We start from the raw sequence: 18,667 nt of genomic DNA, 5'->3' as shown, positions 1-18,667 counted from the left end.
ATGTTCTGTAATGACGTTATAATTACAGATACAGACAGGGGTATATATAAATATACATAATCAGACACGCTACGTTTATTAGTGATCCTATCATGCATATTGAGAAGTCATTGATTGAACGAACAGTTTACGGATCCACAACCACTAGGTCGAGAATGTGGCTGTAATTCTTAGGGGAAATGCATGCCAGCAAACATCATGGTTTTCCATTAGACCGTTCCATCACATGCCTCCACATCAGAATGTGACACCACCCAGCACTTTCTGATGATACTGTTCCGTCAAACTACGCATCCCCATATCAATGTGTACAGTTTCTTTGTTCATAAACTGCTGACCTTGCACACACACATACCCTTCGTGATCTATTTGACTTTAAATATGAGGTACTGCCTGTTTAATTGAATAGGCCTGGAGCACTATATTTATTTATGACTCAAAGAAACTGTTTAGGACCTTAGTATGTGGGCGTTTATTTGTTTTTAGCATATAAATGTCTGATGTCATAGATAGTCTACCAGCCACGCTGAACTGCGCTGGGTTGGCGTTATAATCGTCGGGTAATCGGGTTAATTTCTTGGAATGTTGTTATTGTTGTTTTGTGCGTACTTGCCGACTTGCCGGGCGTCATTAATGAAGTTGTGCAGCTGGGCTATGCTGCTATGAAGTTGAAGTTGCTAAGTCATGGTGATGTAGAAATCGCGCCGCGCGCATATAACGCATTTACTGTGATGTGAATGCCCCACGTCAATGCGAAACGCGCAGCGTTCAGGCGCACACAGCACAGGAGACAGCTTCAAACGAGGTATTGTGCATCTGAATGTGTCTAAAGTGTATCCGAAAAAAGTCACTCGTTTTATTCAATAAGTGCGATGTCATTTAAAAGTGAAGTGGCAAGTTTTTGTTTTTGTGCCGACATAAGGTCTACGCGGTTGCGTCATCAAAGGACAACTGCGTCGGCAGTTTGACAGCCTGATTTCCATACTGACAGTCAGGGAGCTGAATGTGTCCGCGAAAAGAACACTAGTTGGAAACGACTATTTTGGAATAAATCCCTGTAGCCTAAAATATAATATAGCAGGGGAGGTGAGTATCTACTGACTTGAGCATATAGGCTAGGCTACATCAGTGTTGGATGTGTGTAATATTTTACTTTTGACATGTCTTATTGTTGTTGAATGCACTGCAGTCTAAAAGGAAGTGAAAACTGATTTAGAAGCAGATGAGCGCCACACATGACTAACTCTCGCTCATATATCTCAATCTAAACTTGCCTGGAAACCTGACGTTGAATTGCATTGCAATAATGGTTGAATTTAAGAAGTTTAAGCTGCCTATCAGTCGTTGTTTTTGCTACAAGTGAAAATTAGCTCTTGCAACAGCTGCATAGTGCGTATTCAGGGGCTGATTAATGCAGGTGTTTACAGGGTCTGAAGCCCCTGTGCTCAAGCCCGTAGGGGGCCCTTGAAGCAGAGAAAAATTTAGAGAAAGTTATGCGTTTGAGAGTCTATATAAACATTCTGATAAGTATAAATAATGACAAGTATAAATAATGACAATCTCAAGGGAATACTTTTATCTATAACAAGAATATAGCTGATTTATGGAGTGAGTCATGATTATGAATGAAATTAAACAAGATAAAGGTATTGATTTTGCATGTTGTCATGCATGTTGTCATCAGCATTATTAGTACACTCTTGAGTGGTTTCAGATTATGTGCACCTTATCAGTTGTTCCGGTGAACGGAGTTTAACCCTTCCCCTGCATGGGAAGGTATCATGTAACAACTGGGTTCAGTAACCTTGTTCAGTAACCTAAAACCATAGGCTTTAGGGCCTATGGTTTAATATATTGTCTAATCATTGTTTGACTTGTATGTTGACTTTTATGTTCTTGGAAAAACATTTTTTTCTTTGAAATCAAATATGTCTGTGCCAGATACCATATGACAGTGTAAAATAGTGACACACACACACACACACACACACACACACACACACACACACACACACACACACACACACACACATACACATACACATACACACACACACAAACAATCCTATTCTATAAGTGTTGTAGTGAGTCACCTGTCTGTCAGAACCACCTTCTCATTTGTCATAGTGTGTGTGTGTGTGTGTGTGTGTGTGTGTGTGTGTGTGTGTGTGTGTGTGTGTGTGTGTGTGTGTGCTGTACTGTACAAGCGCACATCCTGTTAGGAAATAATAAAACATTATCCTCATCCAATTGAACTGAAGTTAAACAATTGAGAACTTATTTATTGGCAGTTAATTTTTAATTTGCTGACCATGTTTGGTTGCTCAGCATATAACCTCTAGCCTGAAATTATTTTATTGACATGGATAACGGTGTCAAGCTTCATTGCGTGAATACTGTAGTGTCACACTATGACATAGCAAATACCATGTTGTAAATGCCTCTAGTCAGGTTGTTAATTTCTGAAGGGGATGAGCTGAGGAGAGGAAGTCACTTCAAAGTATTGCGATGCAACCTTCAGTGATAGAACAGCACTGTGTGTTCTTGTTGGTTCTGTTGCACGTGGACACACCCACTGTTGATTCTGTTAATGGTTAACTCTTTGGCTACTGTCACAGTGTTTGAACAGTGTGTGCTGTAAAACTGCATCTTAGCTTCAACTAGTGTTTGTTACATTGTATAGCATATACAGTACCAGTCAAAAGTTTGGACATACCTACTCATTCCAGGTTTCTCACTTATTTTTACTATTTTCTACATTGTAGAATAATAATGAAGACATCAACACTATGAAATAACACATATGGAATGATGTAGTAACCAAAAAAGTGTTAAACAAATCAAAGTATATTTGAGATTCTTCAAAGTAGCCACTCTTTGTCTTGTTGACAGCTTTGCACACTCTTGGCATTCGCTCAGCATATGTGGGAACTCCTTCAAGACTGTTGGAAAAGCATTCCACATGAAGCTGGTTGAGAGAATACCAAGAGTGTGCAAAGCTGTCATCAAGGCAAAGGGTGACTACTTTGAGGAATCTCAAATATAAAATATATTTTGATTTGTTTAACACTTTTTTGGTTCCTACATGATTCCATATGTGCTATATCATAGTTTTGACATCTTCACTATTATTCTACAATATAGTAAAAATAAAGAAAAACCTTTGAATGAGTAAGTGTGTCCAAACTTTTGACTGGTACTGTATGTTAGTGGTGTAACTTTGTTTCAGTAGTTGAAGCTGCAGATTTTTCACCCTGTGGACTGTATGCCTATTTGCTGTGTCGACAGGGTTAGTTTTGGTGTGTTAAAACCCCTTAAGCCAGATCAGGAGTTCAGTACAAGGGGACACAGCTCAGGACAATGGACCTTTATAGGGGGGTTGAATATGAAGGACTCTCTCTCTGTTTGTTTCTCTTCCTCACTCCCCCTCTTTTTCTATCCCCTCTCTCTTTTTGCCATTCACCACTCTCTTTCCATACCCCCCTTTCTCTCTCCCCCCTCGCTCTCCTGGCTGGTGGGTTTAGGTCTTGTGACTTGTGATCAGGCTAGCTTTAGGGTGACACACCATGCTAGGCCTATGTATCTTCTGGTATGATTGTTTGTCCTCTCGTCTATTTATAAGCCATAAGGAAGTGAAACTGTGCTCGAGGTTCTCATATAGTTTACCCAATAGCAATTTTTCATATTAATTCTGAACAAAAATATAATCGCAACATGTAAAGTGTTGGTTTCATCTTTCATGAGCTTGAAATAAAAGATTCCAAAAAATGTCCATATGCACAAAAAGCTTATTTCTCTCAAATTTTGTGCACAAATTTGTTTACATCCCTGTTAGTGAGCCTTTCTCCTTTGCCAAGATAATCCATCCACCTGACAGGTGTGGCATATCAAGAATCTAATTAAACAGCATAGTCATTACACAGGTGCACCTTGTGCTGGGGACAATAAAAGGCCACTCTAAAATGTGCAGTTTTATCACACAACACAATGACACAGATGTCTCAAGTTTTGAGGGAGCATTCAATTGGTATGCTGACTGCAGGAATGTCCATCAGAGCTGTTGTTTCAGAGAATTTGTCAGTATGTCCAACCAGTCTCACAACCTCAGACCAGGTGTAACCACGCCAGCCCAGGAGCTCCACATCCAGGTTCTTCACCTGCGGGATTGTCTGAGACCAGCCACTCGGACAGCTGATGAAACTGTGGGCTTGCACAGCTAAAGAACGTCTGCACAAACTGTCAGAAACAGTCTCGGTGAAGCTCATCTGTGTGCTCGTCTTCTTCACAAGGGTCTTGACCTGGTTGCAGTTTGGTGTCGAAACTGACTTCAGTGGGAAAATGCTCACCTTCGATGGCCACTGGCATGCTGGAGAAGTGTGCTCTTCACGGATGAATCCCGGTTTCAATTGTACCGGGCAGATGGCATCCTGTGGGCGAGCGGTTTGCTGATGTCAATGTTGTGAAGAGGGGCCCATTGTCGTGCCATTCATCTGCCACCATCACCTCATGTTTGAGCATGATAATGCACAGCCCCATTTCACAAGAATCTGTACCCAATTCCTGGACGCTGAAAATGTTCCAATTCTTCCATAGCCTGCATACTCACGAGACATGTCACCCATTGAGGATGTTTGGGATCCTCTGGATTGACATGTACGACAGTGTGTTTCAGTTCCCGCCAATATCCAGCAACTTCGTACAGCCATTGAAGAAGAGTGGGTCTACATTCCACAGGCCAAAATCAACAGCCTGATCAACTTTGGGCCTTCCCAATGGCTCAGTTGGTAGAGCATGGTGTTTGCAACGCCAGCATGGTGTGTGCAACGCCAGGGTTGTGGGTTCGATTCCCATGGGGGGTCAGTACAAAAAAAAAAGCATGGTATGAAATGTATGCACTCACTACTGTAAGTCGCACTGGATAAGAGCGTCTGCTAAATGACTAAAATGTAAAAATGACTTTATGCGAAGGAGATGTCGCGCTGCATGAGGCAAATGGTGTTCACACCAGATACTGACTGGTTTTCTGATCCACGACCCCTACCTCCTTTTTGTTAAGGTACAGTTGAAGTCGGCGATTTACATTTAAACTCAGTTTTTCACAATTTCTGACCTTTAATCCTAGTAAAAATTCCCTGTCTTAGGTCTGTTAGGATCACCATTTTATTTTAGGAATGTGAAATGTCAGAATAATAGTAGAGAGAATGATTTATTTCAGCTTTTAATTCTTTCATCACATTCCCAGTGGGTCAGAAGTTTACATACACTCAATTAGTATTTGGTAGCATTGCCTTTAAATTGCTTAACTTGGGTCAAACATTTCATGTATACTTCCACAAGCTTCCCACAATAAGTTGGGTGAATATTGGCCCATTCCTCCTAACAGAGCTGGTGTAACTGAGTCAGGTTTGTAGGCCTCCTTGCTCGAACACGCTTTTTCAGTTCTGGCCACAAATTTTCTTTGGGATTGAAGTCAGGGCTTTGTGATGGCCACTCCAATACCTTGACTTTGTTGTCCTTAAGCCATTTTGCCACAACTTTGGAAGTATGCTTGGGGTCATTGTCCATTTGGAAGACCCATTTGTGATAAAGCTTTAACTTCCTGACTGATGTCTTGAGATGTTGCTTCAATATATCCACATAATTTCCCTTCCTCATGATGCCATCTATATTGTGAAGTGCACCAGTCCCTCCTGCAGCAAAGCACTCCCACAACATGATGCTGCCACCCCCGTGCTTCACGGTTGGGGTGGTGTTCTTCGGCTTGCAAGCCTCCCCCTTGTTCCTCTAAACATAACGATGGTCATTATGGCCAAACAGTTATATTTCTGTTTCATCAGACCAGAGGACATTTCTCCAAAAAGTACGATCTTTGTCCCCATGTGCAGTTGCAAACCGTGGTCTGGCTTTTTTATGGAGGTTTTGGAGCAGTGGCTTCTTCCTTGCTGAGTGGCCTTTCAGGTTATGTCCATATAGGACTTGTTTTACTGTGGATATAGATACTTTTGTACCTGTTTCCTCCAGTATCTTCACAAGGTCCTTTGCTGTTGTTCTGGGATTGATTTGCACTTTTCGCAACAAAGTACGTTCATCTCTAGGAGACAGAACGCATCTCCTTCCTGAGCGGTATGACGGCTGCGTGGTCCCATGGTGTTTATACTTGCATACTATTGTTTGTACAGATGAACGTGGTACCGTCATGTGTTTGGAAATTGCTCCCAAGGATGAACCAGACCTGTGGAGGTCTACAATTCTTTTCTGAGGTCTTGGCTGATTTCTTTTGATTTTCCCATGATGTCAAGCAAAGAGGCACTGAGTTTGAAGGTATTCCTTGAATTACAGCCACAGGTACACCTCCAATTGACTCAAATTATGTCAATTAGCCCATCAGAAGCTTCTAAAGCCATGACATCATTTTATGGAATTTTCCAAGCTCTTTAAAGGCACAGTCAACTTGGTGTATGTAAACTTCTGACCCACTGGAATTGTGATCTAGTGAATTATAAGTGAAATAGTCTGTCTGTAAATAATTGTTGGAAAATTCACATGCACAAAGTAGATGTCCTAACCGACTTGCCAAAACTATAGTTTGTTAACAAGACATTTGTGGAGTGGTTGAAAAACGAGTTTTAATGACTCCAACCTAAGTGTATGTAAACTTCCGACTTCAACTGTAACTGTGACCAACAGATGCATATCTGTTTACCCAGTCATGTGAAATCCATAGATTAGGGCCTGATAAATTTATTTCAGATGACTGATTTCCTTTTATGAACTGTAATTCAGTAAAATCTTTGAAATTGTTGCATGCTGCGTTTTATATTTCTGTTCGGTGTACATGAAGAGGGTAAAGTTGGTAATCATTTTACGAGCAGAACAACTTCGTTTCCAAAAGTTTAAGAGGTGAAAACCATTTGTTTCAGAGACAGGGGTGTCACCAATGCTGTGTTCTATTCATTAGGTATGCCAAAGCTCATTTTAAAGGATATGTTACAAGCTCAAAACATTTTTGCCAAAAGTACAATTATGACAATTGGTCATTTGCATTGCAAATCATCTTTACACAAAATTCCATAATCATCACAGCCCTAGGTCTGTTGACAGTGGTGTGTGTGTGTGTGTGTGTGTGGGGGGGGGTTAAAACATTTGATATACACACTCCATTGGATACACATGCTGCCTCTCCTAATGACTATATTGTCTTAATTTGCTCCCAGACAAACAGAAGACACCAGATCATCCCTGATGTCATCTATCTTGGACATAATGGATTTAGAGGACAACAAGTGAAGAATGGCCAACCAATGCTTCATTCCTGAACCCCAGAACTGGAAGCCCAACACCAAAGGACCAAGTTGGAATCTCATGGACTAAATCAGGAATATCTGCTCTAAAGATGGAATCTCTGGAATAATCTAGAACTCCATGGACTAAATAGGAATAGTTCTTAAACCAGGAATATCAGGACCAAAAGCTGAAATATCAGACTAATTTAGGCATTTCTGGACTAAAATTGGAATCTCTGGACTGAATATGGAATTGCTGGACTGAACTAGAAGTCTTTGGATGAAATCAGTAATCTCAGCAACATGACTGTTTTTTTCCTGTGATATCTGACTGACTAGTGTTGATGATGTGTGTGTTGTAACAGCCTAGTCACTAGATAGCTATGCTAGAGAGGTGAAAATATTATCAACACATTGACTCTGGAGGAAATACTGCCAACAGTGATGGATGGAAGTTCTAATCATCAAATCGGACAAATGGAGGGGTACGTGGCTGTTACTTGTGTAGGACTTTGATTTGTAATAACAGATACTGCGTGGAAAACCCCACTCCTCCTAAACGTTTAGTAATATCGATAAGTATCACGCGTTGAGTGACTATGCACTATGCACTGTGTTACAATCATTCAATAAGGATTAATCGGGTGCAAAAGTCGACTTGGGGGATTCAGGGGAAATCAATACTTAGTCCATTGATTGGTTAATCAGTCCCTAAGACAGACAAACTCCCACAACCTCCAGCCCCCCATCGGTCAGGATGCTGTGCCCCAGGAAGAAGCGCCTCACCAGGGATGCAGATTTCTCTGCCATCGCGGTGCCGTCGATGCGGGGGTCTGGGTACCTGGACTACACCATAGAGACCCACCCCTCCAGAGCCCTGCAGGCCATGGAGGAGTTCAGAAGGCACGAGATGCTGTGTGACATCACCCTACACGTCACCTATAAGGACACGACCGTCGACTTCAAGGTGAGAGGGCTGCTCTTTGTTCCTACTTATAAAGCTGTATAAGGTGATACTTGACTGTAAAATACAGCGTTATCCTTGTGCATTACCCCAGAGGTTTGCTTATCAAAGCAAAAGGCTGTAAAATACTTTCTTAGTTGAATCAGGTGTTTTACTGCTTGGTTGGCGTAAAAGCCTGCACCCCACCCACATGTATAAGATTGGCCACACCTTCCCTCCCAACCTCAGGTGCATAAAGTGGTGCTGGCGTCCTGCAGCCCATACTTCAAAGCCATGTTCACCAGCAGCTTTAAGGAATGCCACGCCTCCGAGGTGACGCTACGTGATGTCTGCCCCCAGGTGGTAGGGAGGCTCATTGACTTCGCCTACACCTCACGCATCACCGTGGGGGAGAAGTGTGTGCTGCACCTCCTACTGGCCGCCATGAGGTAAGAGTCTATGTGGTGACCATAAATAATTTGACTGGAAGATGGTCTACTTATAAAGTTTTTTCTGGTGTCTTATATGATGAATCCTTCTGTACCTTTAAGGCGTGTTGCGACTACCTCATTGAACGTGTGCGTGTGTGTCAGGTACCAGATAGAAGACGTGGCTAAGGCTTGCTGTGACTACCTCACTAAAAACTTGGAGCCGGCCAACGTGATCGGCATCGCTCGCTTCGCTGAGGAGATTGGCTGCACCGAGCTGCACCTGAGGAGCCGCGAGTACATCAACACACACTTCAATGAGGTAGGAACCACACACACACACACACACACACACACACACACTTTGTATCTCACTCACATAATGTAGCCAATATGGCTGGCTATGTGTCTGAAGTGACCTGAAGTAACCTTTCAGATGTGGGCTGGATTTGGGCCAAAATAATGTTACTGTCTGTCAAGCAGCTGTCATATTGCCGTACACATGAGCTAGTTTAGCACGATGTCATAAAGACTATAAAACATCAACGAGACAAAGACGATTTTGCCTTTTGTTGATAGACGTTAGACGAACCAAGAGGCCCTGACATACAGACTTTTAGAGACCTTTACAGCATCCATGATGTTTTCACACTGTGAAGAGGAGGAAGCCACTGAAGGGGTTATGGTTTTGGTAGGAATCCCAGAGCTTCCACAATGTAGGATTGCGCATGTACACAGTATATACACCCTTCATCAGTTCTAGAGCGAAAGCATTAGAAATGTGCTTATGCTTATCATCAGGCTTGAAGTCGTAATTATACAGGATTCTCTGACTTTTCTTGTACATGTACAGTGCCTTCAGAAAATATTCACACCCCTTGACTTTATCCACATTTTGTTGTTAAAGTGTGTTTAAATTTGGTAAACGGTCTACACAAAATACTCTGTCAAAGTGGAAGAGTAATTCTAACATTTATAAAAATATATGTATTAAAAATGAAACGCTATTATATCTTGATTAGATTTATAGATTTTCAAGCCGATTTAAGTCAAAACTGTAACTAGGCATACCCATAACATGATGAAGCCACCACCATGCATGAAAATATGAAGAGTGGTACTCAGTGATGGATTTCCCACAAACACAACGCTTTGTATTCAGGATAAAAAGTACATTTCTTTGCCACATTTTTTGCAGTATTCCTTAAGTGCGTTATTGCAAAAGGGATGCATGTTTTGGAATATTTTTTATTCTGTACAGGCTTCCTTTTTTTCACTCTGTCATTTAGGTTAATATTGTGGAGTAACTACAATGCTGTTGATCAATCCTCAGTTTTCTCATATCACAACCAATAAACTCTGTAACTGTTAAAAATCACCATTGGTTTCATGGTGAAACCCCTAAGGAATTTCCTTCCTCTCTGGCAACTGAGTTAGGAAGGACATGTATATCTTTGTAGTGACTGGGTGTATTGGTACACCATCCAAAGCCTAATTAATAACTTCACCATGCTCAGTGATATTCAGCATCTGCTTTTTATTTTTACACATCTACCAATTGGTGCCCTTCTTTAGGAGCATTATAAACCTCCCTGGTCTTTGTGGTTGAATCTGTGCTTGAAATTCACTTTTTTCGATTGAAGGACCTATCAGATAATTGAATGTGTGCGGTACAGAGATGAGGTAGTCATTCAAAAATCATGTTAAACACTATTATTGATCAGATCACATTTTATTGGTCACATGCAGATGTTAATGCGAGTGTAGCGAAATGCTTATGCTTCTAGTTCCGACCATGCAGTAATATCTAACAAGTAATCTAACAATTTCACAACAACTACCTTATACACACAAGTGTAAAGGAATTAATAAGAATATGTACATATAGATATATGGATGAGCGATGGCTGAACGGCATAGACAAGATGCAGTAGATGGTATAGAGTACAGTATATACATATGAGATGAGTATTGTAGGGTATGTAAATATTATATAAAGTGGCATTGTTTAAAGTGACTAGTGATACATTTATTACATCCAATTTTTAATTATTAAAGTGGATAGAGGTTTGAGTCAGTATGTTGGCAGCAGCCACTCAATGTTAGTGGTCACAGAGTGAGTCCATGCAAATTATTATGTGACTTGTTAAGCACAGTTTTACTCCTGAACTTATTTAGGCTTGCCATAAAGAAGGGGTTGATTACTTATTGACTCAAGACATTTCAGATTTTCAAACAAAATTGCATTTTTATTCAGGCCGTAACACAACAAAATGTGGAAAAAGTATAGGGGTGTGAATACTTTCTGAAGGCAATGGAAAAGTTTTTCATGGCAGTGAATCTCAAGTAGTAGACACATCTTATTGGTGGTGTGGAGATACCTGGAGCAGAGGACAAGAACATTTTGCATACATGCTTTAATATAGCTTGAACTCCTAGACTAAAGTCAGTCTATATGGTTGGGCCGTAAAGTGACTACCTGTTGTCGGGTCGTAGGTCTTGCTGATGTTGGCGATGACTCTGGTGTAGACTGGGGTGGTGACATTATGGAAGGGGCCTACAGGTCCATTGTGGCTCAAACCAGCAGAGAAGGCCACTTTTGGTTTGCCCATGAACACAGGAGAGAAAACTTAAAGTTACTTGATGATACTGATACAATTACATCATTCTTCTATTCTCAATCACAGAGTGCAAATGACAGTATGTTTAATGGTTCACAGGTTCTCAATGATATTTAATACATTATACTTGTGCAGCAGTGAATTCTGCAGCAATGTAGATTTAGTGAAATTAACTGATCCCCGACTCAAAATCAATGTTGTTTACATCCGTTTTACTATAACTGCAGCTGCTCTCGTCAGCTCCCTCACCTGGCTCTCACTGGCACTCAGTCTGGCCTCCAGGCCTGAAAACAACAGACATATTCACACTAAGTCACCAGTAACTTTACGTCCAACATGAAACAATGTTAACCCTTCTTCAAGTCATTATAAACAGTGGGACGCTGTGTCTCACTTAGTTCCTTCAATGTACACCTTTACAACCATACCTGTTAAATCAACTGTGTCCTTTTATCTTCATCTTCCCCATGGTGGCTTCTAAGGTCCACCACTGTGTTTCTATACCTCAGCCTCATTGGCTGTCAGTCTGACCTCCATGTTCCTCAGCTTCTCTCTCTGCTCCACTATGATGGTTCCCAGGTTGTGCACCATGTTCCTCAGCTTCTCTCTCTGCTCCACTATGATGGTTCCCAGGTTGTGCACCATGTTCCTCAGCTTCTCTCTCTGCTCCACTACGATGGTACCCAGGTTGTGCACCATGTTCCTCAGCTTCTCTCTCTGCTCCACTATGATGGTTCCCAGGTTGTGCACCATGTTCCTCAGCTTCTCTCTCTGCTCCACTATGATGGTTCCCAGGTTGTGCACCATGTTCCTCAGCTTCTCTCTCTGCTCCACTACGATGGTTCCCAGGTTGTGCACAATGTTCCTCAGCTTCTCTCTCTGCTCCACTATGATGGTTCCCAGGTTGTGCACCATGTTCCTCAGCTTCTCTCTCTACTCCACTACGATGGTTCCCAGGTTGTGCACAATGTTCCTCAGCTTCTCTCTCTGCTCCACTATGATGGTTCCCAGGTTGTGCACCATGTTCCTCAGCTTCTCTCTCTGCTCCACTATGATGGTTCCCAGGTTGTGCCCCATGTCTCTCAGCTCCTTCATCTCAGTCCAGATGTCAGGGGCGGTGGTGGTCTGTTCGTTGGTCGTCTCTCCATCTGAACCTCACTCACCCTGCTCTCTCCCTGCACTGTGTCCCTGCTGAGTGATGCCACTCTCTCTGACCCCTCCACTCTCCTCCTGAGTCCATGCCCCAGACAGACAGAACACCCTCCACTCTCCTCCTGAGTCCATTCCCCAGACAGACAGAACACCCTCCACTCTCCTCCTGAGTCCATGCCCCAGACAGACAGAACAACAACACAAGCAGAGCTACAGCACCCCTCATTCTGAAACAATACCTGTTCAGATATGATGCACTTTATGAGGCTCAGACCCCCGACTTATATACACACAGCTCAGTTAAGCAGTACGTGTACAAGAGACACGTCATGAAAAAGTCAAGGTTGGTAAGTCTTGTCAATGTTGTATAAGACCATGAGAAGTCTGCAACTGTTGTTTGGTGAAGGGTCCCCTGACGTCACCTGTTCCCTATAGACAAAAACAGTGTGCTTAGTCGGACATAGAAATGCCTTATTGACAGACTGTGTTTGTGTGTTTGTGTGTGTGAGCATGTGACGCGTGTTGACTGTGTGTCTATTTGTCCCTACCCCAGGTAACCAAAGAGGAGGAGTTCTTCAGTCTGTCTCACTGTCAGCTGTTGGAGCTCATCAGCCAAGACAGCCTCAAGGTGCTCTGTGAGTCAGAGGTATGGATTTGATTTATATTCTATACACATGGTTTATCCTGAGGTGTATATTTATACATTTCACTTATATGCATATTTCTATGTGAAAATCAAGATAACCGCCTGCCAAAGTTTGACCATGAGCTCCTTGATGTCAGGTGTACAAGGCTTGTACAGACTGGGTGCGATGGGACGTGGAGAGCAGAGCTCCGTATCTCCACGCCCTCCTCAATGCTCTCCACGTCTACGCTCTGCCTCCCAAGTTCATCAAGATACAGCTCCAGTCCTGCCCCATCCTCAGCAAGGCAAGTCCCTATCAATGAAACCTATGTCGTCTATTCATCTATGACCGGCTGCTGGGATTGATTGATATGTTCCTTCATTCCAGGCCAACTCCTGTAGAGACTTCCTGTCTAAGATATTCCAGGAAATGGCGTTGAGGAAGCCCCTCCCCCCTGCGCCTCAGCGTGGAACACAGCTTATCTACGTAGCTGGAGGGTAGTCTACAAACATATGATGGGATGGGGTGTAGTAGGATAGTAGAGCGTAGGACACGATACAATACAATGAGATAATTGGATGATATCATACGAGTATGATGATATAATCCTATTATGGTTATGCACTGTCTGATCCTCCTGTCTTCCATCCCAGGTATCGGCAGCACTCTCTGTCTTCTTTGGAGGCCTATGACCCTGGTAGGAACATCTGGCTGAAGCTAGCTGACATGGGCTCTCCCTGCAGTGGCCTGGGCTCCTGTGTGCTGTTTGGCCTGCTCTACACGGTACACGAACGCACACACACACCTTGCTTTTTACGGCCTTGTCTTTCTATCTAACCCCTCCCCCTCTCCATCCTTCCCTCCCTCTCTCCCTCCCTCTTTCCCTCATCCTCAGGTGGGAGGCAGGAACCTGTCCCTACAGAACAACACTGAGTCCAGTTCCCTGTGCTGCTACAACCCCATGACCAATCAGTGGAGCCAGCACGCCTCCCTCAACACCCCCAGGAACAGGGTGGGGGTGGCCGTGGTGGACGGGAGCATTTACGCCGTGGGGGGGTCCCAGGGGTCTACGCATCATAACACCGTGGAGAGGTGAGGAGGGAGAGGAGGAGGAGGAGGAGAAAGAAATAGTGAGGAGAAGGGGGGGTGTAGAGGAGAGAAGACAGAAAGAGGAGAGAGAGAGAGCAGAGTGAGAGGTAGTGTAAATTCCCCAAGATAATGTAGAAATTCCTGAGCCCAAGGTGGGGGACTAATTAGTGTGACAGCCTTTGGTCCGGCTGTGTTGGTACCTGCTTCCGAGGAATGTCAATCCGGTTGGGAATGTTTCGCAACTCGCTGCTGAGCGGCTAAAAGGACCCGTAGCTCTGGTAGAATACCTCAGAGATGTGTCCTTCCTGCCTTTTTTTTCTATCTTCCTTCCATCCATCCACCCTTGCCTCTCCTCTCAGCTGCTCTCCTATCCTCCCACAAAACTTGTTACTAGACACCTCACAAAGTACGTAGCTTTAGTTAATGCACTGTAAGTTACCTGGCTCCTATATAACTCACACTCTGATAGCTCCTACAGTCCCATGCACTCAGGTTATGATGATAACAATGATAATGAGCATTGCACTATGCAGAAATCGCAAAAATTGTAATAGTTTGCCTAATTTCAATTTATGTGACAAAACAAGCAAGTATAGTGTAGAGAATCTTTGTACCATCTTAACCGCTGTGAAATATCTTTTCCATAACCAAAAATATTGTATTTTCAGCAGTTTGACGCTGGTGTACGAAACCGAAAGTAAAAGATTCAAAAGCAAAACTTAAGAATGGGAAGCATAGAAATAACACACATAGAACAGATCTACTGCTTCTTAGACGTTCTTTCTTTAACTCACATTTCTATGTAAATTTGGTCGGGTTGCCCAAAAAGTTACATATTGCAGCTTTACGACAATAACAACCATAAATTCTCTCTCTCGCTCGCTCTCTGCCAGGTATGACCCAGAGGCGAACCGCTGGGTGTTTGTGAGCCCCATGTCAGTAGCCCGTCTGGGGGCGGGGGTAGCAGGTTGCGGGGGGTCTCTGTACGTGGTGGGGGGGTTCGACGGCCAGAACCGCTGGAACACAGCAGAGAGGTTCCACCCCGATTCCAACACCTGGCACCAACTGGCCCCCATGACCACTGTACGCAGTGGACTGGGTGAGTGTGTGTGTGTGTGTGTGTGTGTGTGTGTGTGTGTGTGTGTGTGTGTGTGTGTGTGTGTGTACACCTGTCAAGGTGTGTGGATAACGTCTCTCTCTCTGTTTCTTCCTCGTGTGTGTAGGTGTGGTGTGTGTGGACTCGTACCTGTATGCAGTAGGAGGGTATGACGGTCATACCCAGCTCAGCTCCATGGAGAGGTACAGTGTAACCAGAGATGTGTGGGAGCCAGTGGCCTCCATGCAGCACTGCCGCAGCGCTCACGGGGTCACCATCTACCAGGGACGCATCTTCATACTGGGTGAGTCTGGAGAAACCTGCCATCTCTCTGGAGAGTTTGGCCAACTTTAGAGCCAGATACCATATTGCTCCTGCTGAGGCTTGGATTCACCCATCCTGTTTCCCTCTCTTTGCCTTCCATCCCTCTTCCTCTCTCTCTGTCCCTCTTCCTCTCCCTCCCTCCTGCCTCCAGGTGGTTTTAACTCCACAGGGTTTCTGTCCAGTGTTGAGAGTTACTGCCCTGATACCAACCAGTGGACGTCCATCACCAACATGTTGCTAGGACGCAGCGGAATGGCCGTCGCAGTAACAATGGAGCCCTGCCCCGGCAACCTGCCCGAGGAGGAAGAAGAAGAGGAAGTGACATAGAGTTAGAGCGAGGAGACATGACTCATCATAACTCTTTTTTTATATCTGACTCAACATGGCGACAGAGCAGGACTTGTTGCAATAGAATTAGAATGAGTAGAAAGGACAAAGCTCTTAGATCACTTTTATCCAAAGCCACAAAGTTTGCATTAATCAGGAATGTCTGTTCTGATCATTCTAATTCTATGTGGAGTCAGTAGGAAGTGGACCAGGGGGAGGAAGTGACCTCACAATGACTTCAAAATGACCTCACCATTATTAGGGTGCTACAGACATAGAGTTAGGAATTAGAATACTAGAATGGACATGAACCTTCGTATGATGCCATTATAAGACACATTGCCTGAATCACTAAATGGGCTGTCACTCCCAAACAGAAGACAATTGCATTGGTAACAATTTATTTTTAATTGCATTAACTTAAATTTAAGGAGCACCTAACTTTACAAGACTCACATTACTTATTTCGACAACAGCAGCCATTACACATTCCAAGGGTACATCGTGAGGTTAGAGTAAGATCTTTCAGCTACAAAGACCCAACTGACTGGAATCACAGTGAATTTAAGAGCCATTTTTCAAATGTTAAGAACAAACTGTTTGTGTTTTTAACTAGCTAATAGAAACATCACCATGTGAAGATATTTGTCTGTAAACTCATCAAAAAAAGAAACGTCCCTTTTTCAGGACCCTGTCTTTCAAAGATAATCCGTAAAAATCCAAATAACTTCACAGATCTTCATTGTAAAGGGTTTAAAAACTGTTTCCCATGCTTGTTCAATGAACCATAAACAATTAATGAACATGCACCTGTGGAACGGTCGTTAAAACACTAACGGCTTACAGACGGTTAGCAATTAAGGTCACATTTATGAAAACTTAGGACACTAAAGAGGCCTTTCTACTGACTCTGAAAAACACCAAAAGAAAGATGCCCAGGGTTCCTGCTCATCTGCATGAACGTGCCTTAGGCATGCTGCAAGGAGGCATGAGGACTGCAGATGTGGCCAGGGCAATAAATTGCAATGTCCGTACTGTGAGACGCCTAAGACGGTGCTACAGGGAGACAGGACGGACAGCTGATCGTCCTCGCATTGGCAGACCACGTGTAACAAGACCTGCACAGGATCGGTACGTCCGAACATCACACCTGCGGGACAGGTACAGGATGGCAACAACAACTGCCCGAGTTACACCAGGAACGCACAATACCTCCATCAGTGCTCATACTGTCCGCAATAGGCTGAGAGAGGCTGGACTGAGGGCTTGTAGGCCTGTCTTCACCAGACATCACCGGCAACAACGTCGCCTATGGGCACAAACCCACCGTCGCTGGACCAGACAGGACTGGCAAAAAGTGTTCTTCACTGACGAGTTGCGTTTTTGTCTCACCAGGGGTGATGGTCAGATTTGCGTTTATCGTCGAAGGAATGAGCGTTACACCGAGGCCTGTATTCTGGAGCGGGATCGATTTGGAGGTGGAGGGTCCGTCATGGTCTGGGGTGTCACAGCATCATGGGACTGAGCTTGTTGTCATTGCAGGCAATCTCAACGCTGTGCGTTACAGGGAAGACATCCTCCTCCCTCATGTGGTAGCCTTCCTGCAGGCTCATCCTGACATGACCCTCCAGCAGCCATACTGCTCGTTCTGTGTGTGATTTCCTGCAAGACAGGAATGTCAGTGTTCTGCCATGGCCAGCGAAGAGCCTGGATCTCAATCCCATTGAGCATGTCTGGGACTTGTTGGATCGGAGGGTGAGGGCTAGGGCCATTCCCCCCAGAAATATCCGGGAACTTGCAGGTGCCTTGGTGGAAGAGTGGGGTAACATCTCACAGCAAGAACTGGCAAATTTGGTGCAATCCATGAAAAGGAGATGCACTGCAGTACTTAATGCAGCTGGTGGCCACACCAGATACTGACTGTTACTTTTGATTTTGACCCCCCCCCCCCCCCCCTTTGTTCAGGGACACATTCCATTTCTGTTAGTCACATGCCTGTGGAACTTGTTCAGTTTGTCTCAGTTGTTGAATCTTGCTTTGTTCATACAAATATTTACACATGTTAAGTTTGCTGAAAATAAATGCAGTTGACAGGAAGAGGACGTTTCTTTTTTTGCTGAGTTTATGTATATATTATAGGTACTTAGTTGTATTAGTAGTTGGAGCAGTAGTTTTACTTGTAGCCCTATTATGCTGTTAATGTATGTTTTTTTTATATATATATTTCATTATTATTAGACAGTAGTTGCCATATTATTCTCATTACTAAGTATTGTTTGTTTAGTTATTTTTCATTTGGACACTTGAAAACGACATGGTGCATCTCAAGAGATTTCGTCCTGCAAAATTTCAAACACTAAAATATATGTAAACAGACCATCAATGTCTACATTTGTTTTCTTGGAAAACAGAGTGATACAATATCAGTACTTGTTGCATTTACAACTTGTCTAAATCTTACAAATAAAGGTCAGCCATTTTGGTTAGGGAGTTTGTCAACCATGGTTTGCCAGTGCTGTGATAAGATGGTGTCAAATAATGAATTTGAAGAATTTATCTGCACTCTGTGCGTTAGCTTGCCAGCTAATTATAGAGGAATGATTCCATTAATGTTTCAAATTAACTGCCAATATGCCAACATTCTATTCAAACAATGCAGTCAATCCACAGCCATATACTGGCTGAAATCAGTTGATGATAGGATTTAGACAAGTTGTAAATGCAGCAAGTACTGATATTGTATCACTCTGTTTTCCAAGAAAACAAATGTAGACATTG

At 43.3% G+C, this 18,667-nt stretch overlaps 1 protein-coding gene across 2 annotated transcripts; it reads left to right on the top strand.

The window, feature by feature from the left end:
* The first annotated feature begins 498 nt into the window (after positions 1-498).
* Positions 499-16,558, top strand: keap1a (kelch-like ECH-associated protein 1a). Of its 2 annotated transcripts, XM_029756774.1 has the most exons (13): positions 499-805; positions 923-1,086; positions 7,215-8,250; positions 8,476-8,675; positions 8,820-8,976; positions 12,981-13,073; positions 13,211-13,357; positions 13,441-13,550; positions 13,707-13,836; positions 13,949-14,145; positions 15,036-15,241; positions 15,366-15,542; positions 15,714-16,558. In XM_029756774.1, exons 3-13 carry the CDS (start codon positions 8,041-8,043, stop codon positions 15,887-15,889), a joined length of 1,803 nt encoding a protein of 600 aa, XP_029612634.1. In that variant the 5' UTR covers positions 499-805; positions 923-1,086; positions 7,215-8,040; the 3' UTR covers positions 15,890-16,558. The 2 variants fall into 2 exon arrangements, with proteins under 2 accessions (XP_029612634.1, XP_029612635.1); XM_029756775.1 differs by lacking the exon at positions 923-1,086.
* The last annotated feature ends 2,109 nt before the right edge of the window (positions 16,559-18,667 follow it).

Source organism: Salmo trutta, chromosome 6, assembly GCF_901001165.1.
Source record: "Salmo trutta chromosome 6, fSalTru1.1, whole genome shotgun sequence".
In the NCBI taxonomy this organism is placed as follows: Eukaryota; Metazoa; Chordata; class Actinopteri; order Salmoniformes; family Salmonidae; genus Salmo; species Salmo trutta.
This window is presented reverse-complemented; position numbering and strand designations above follow the sequence as displayed.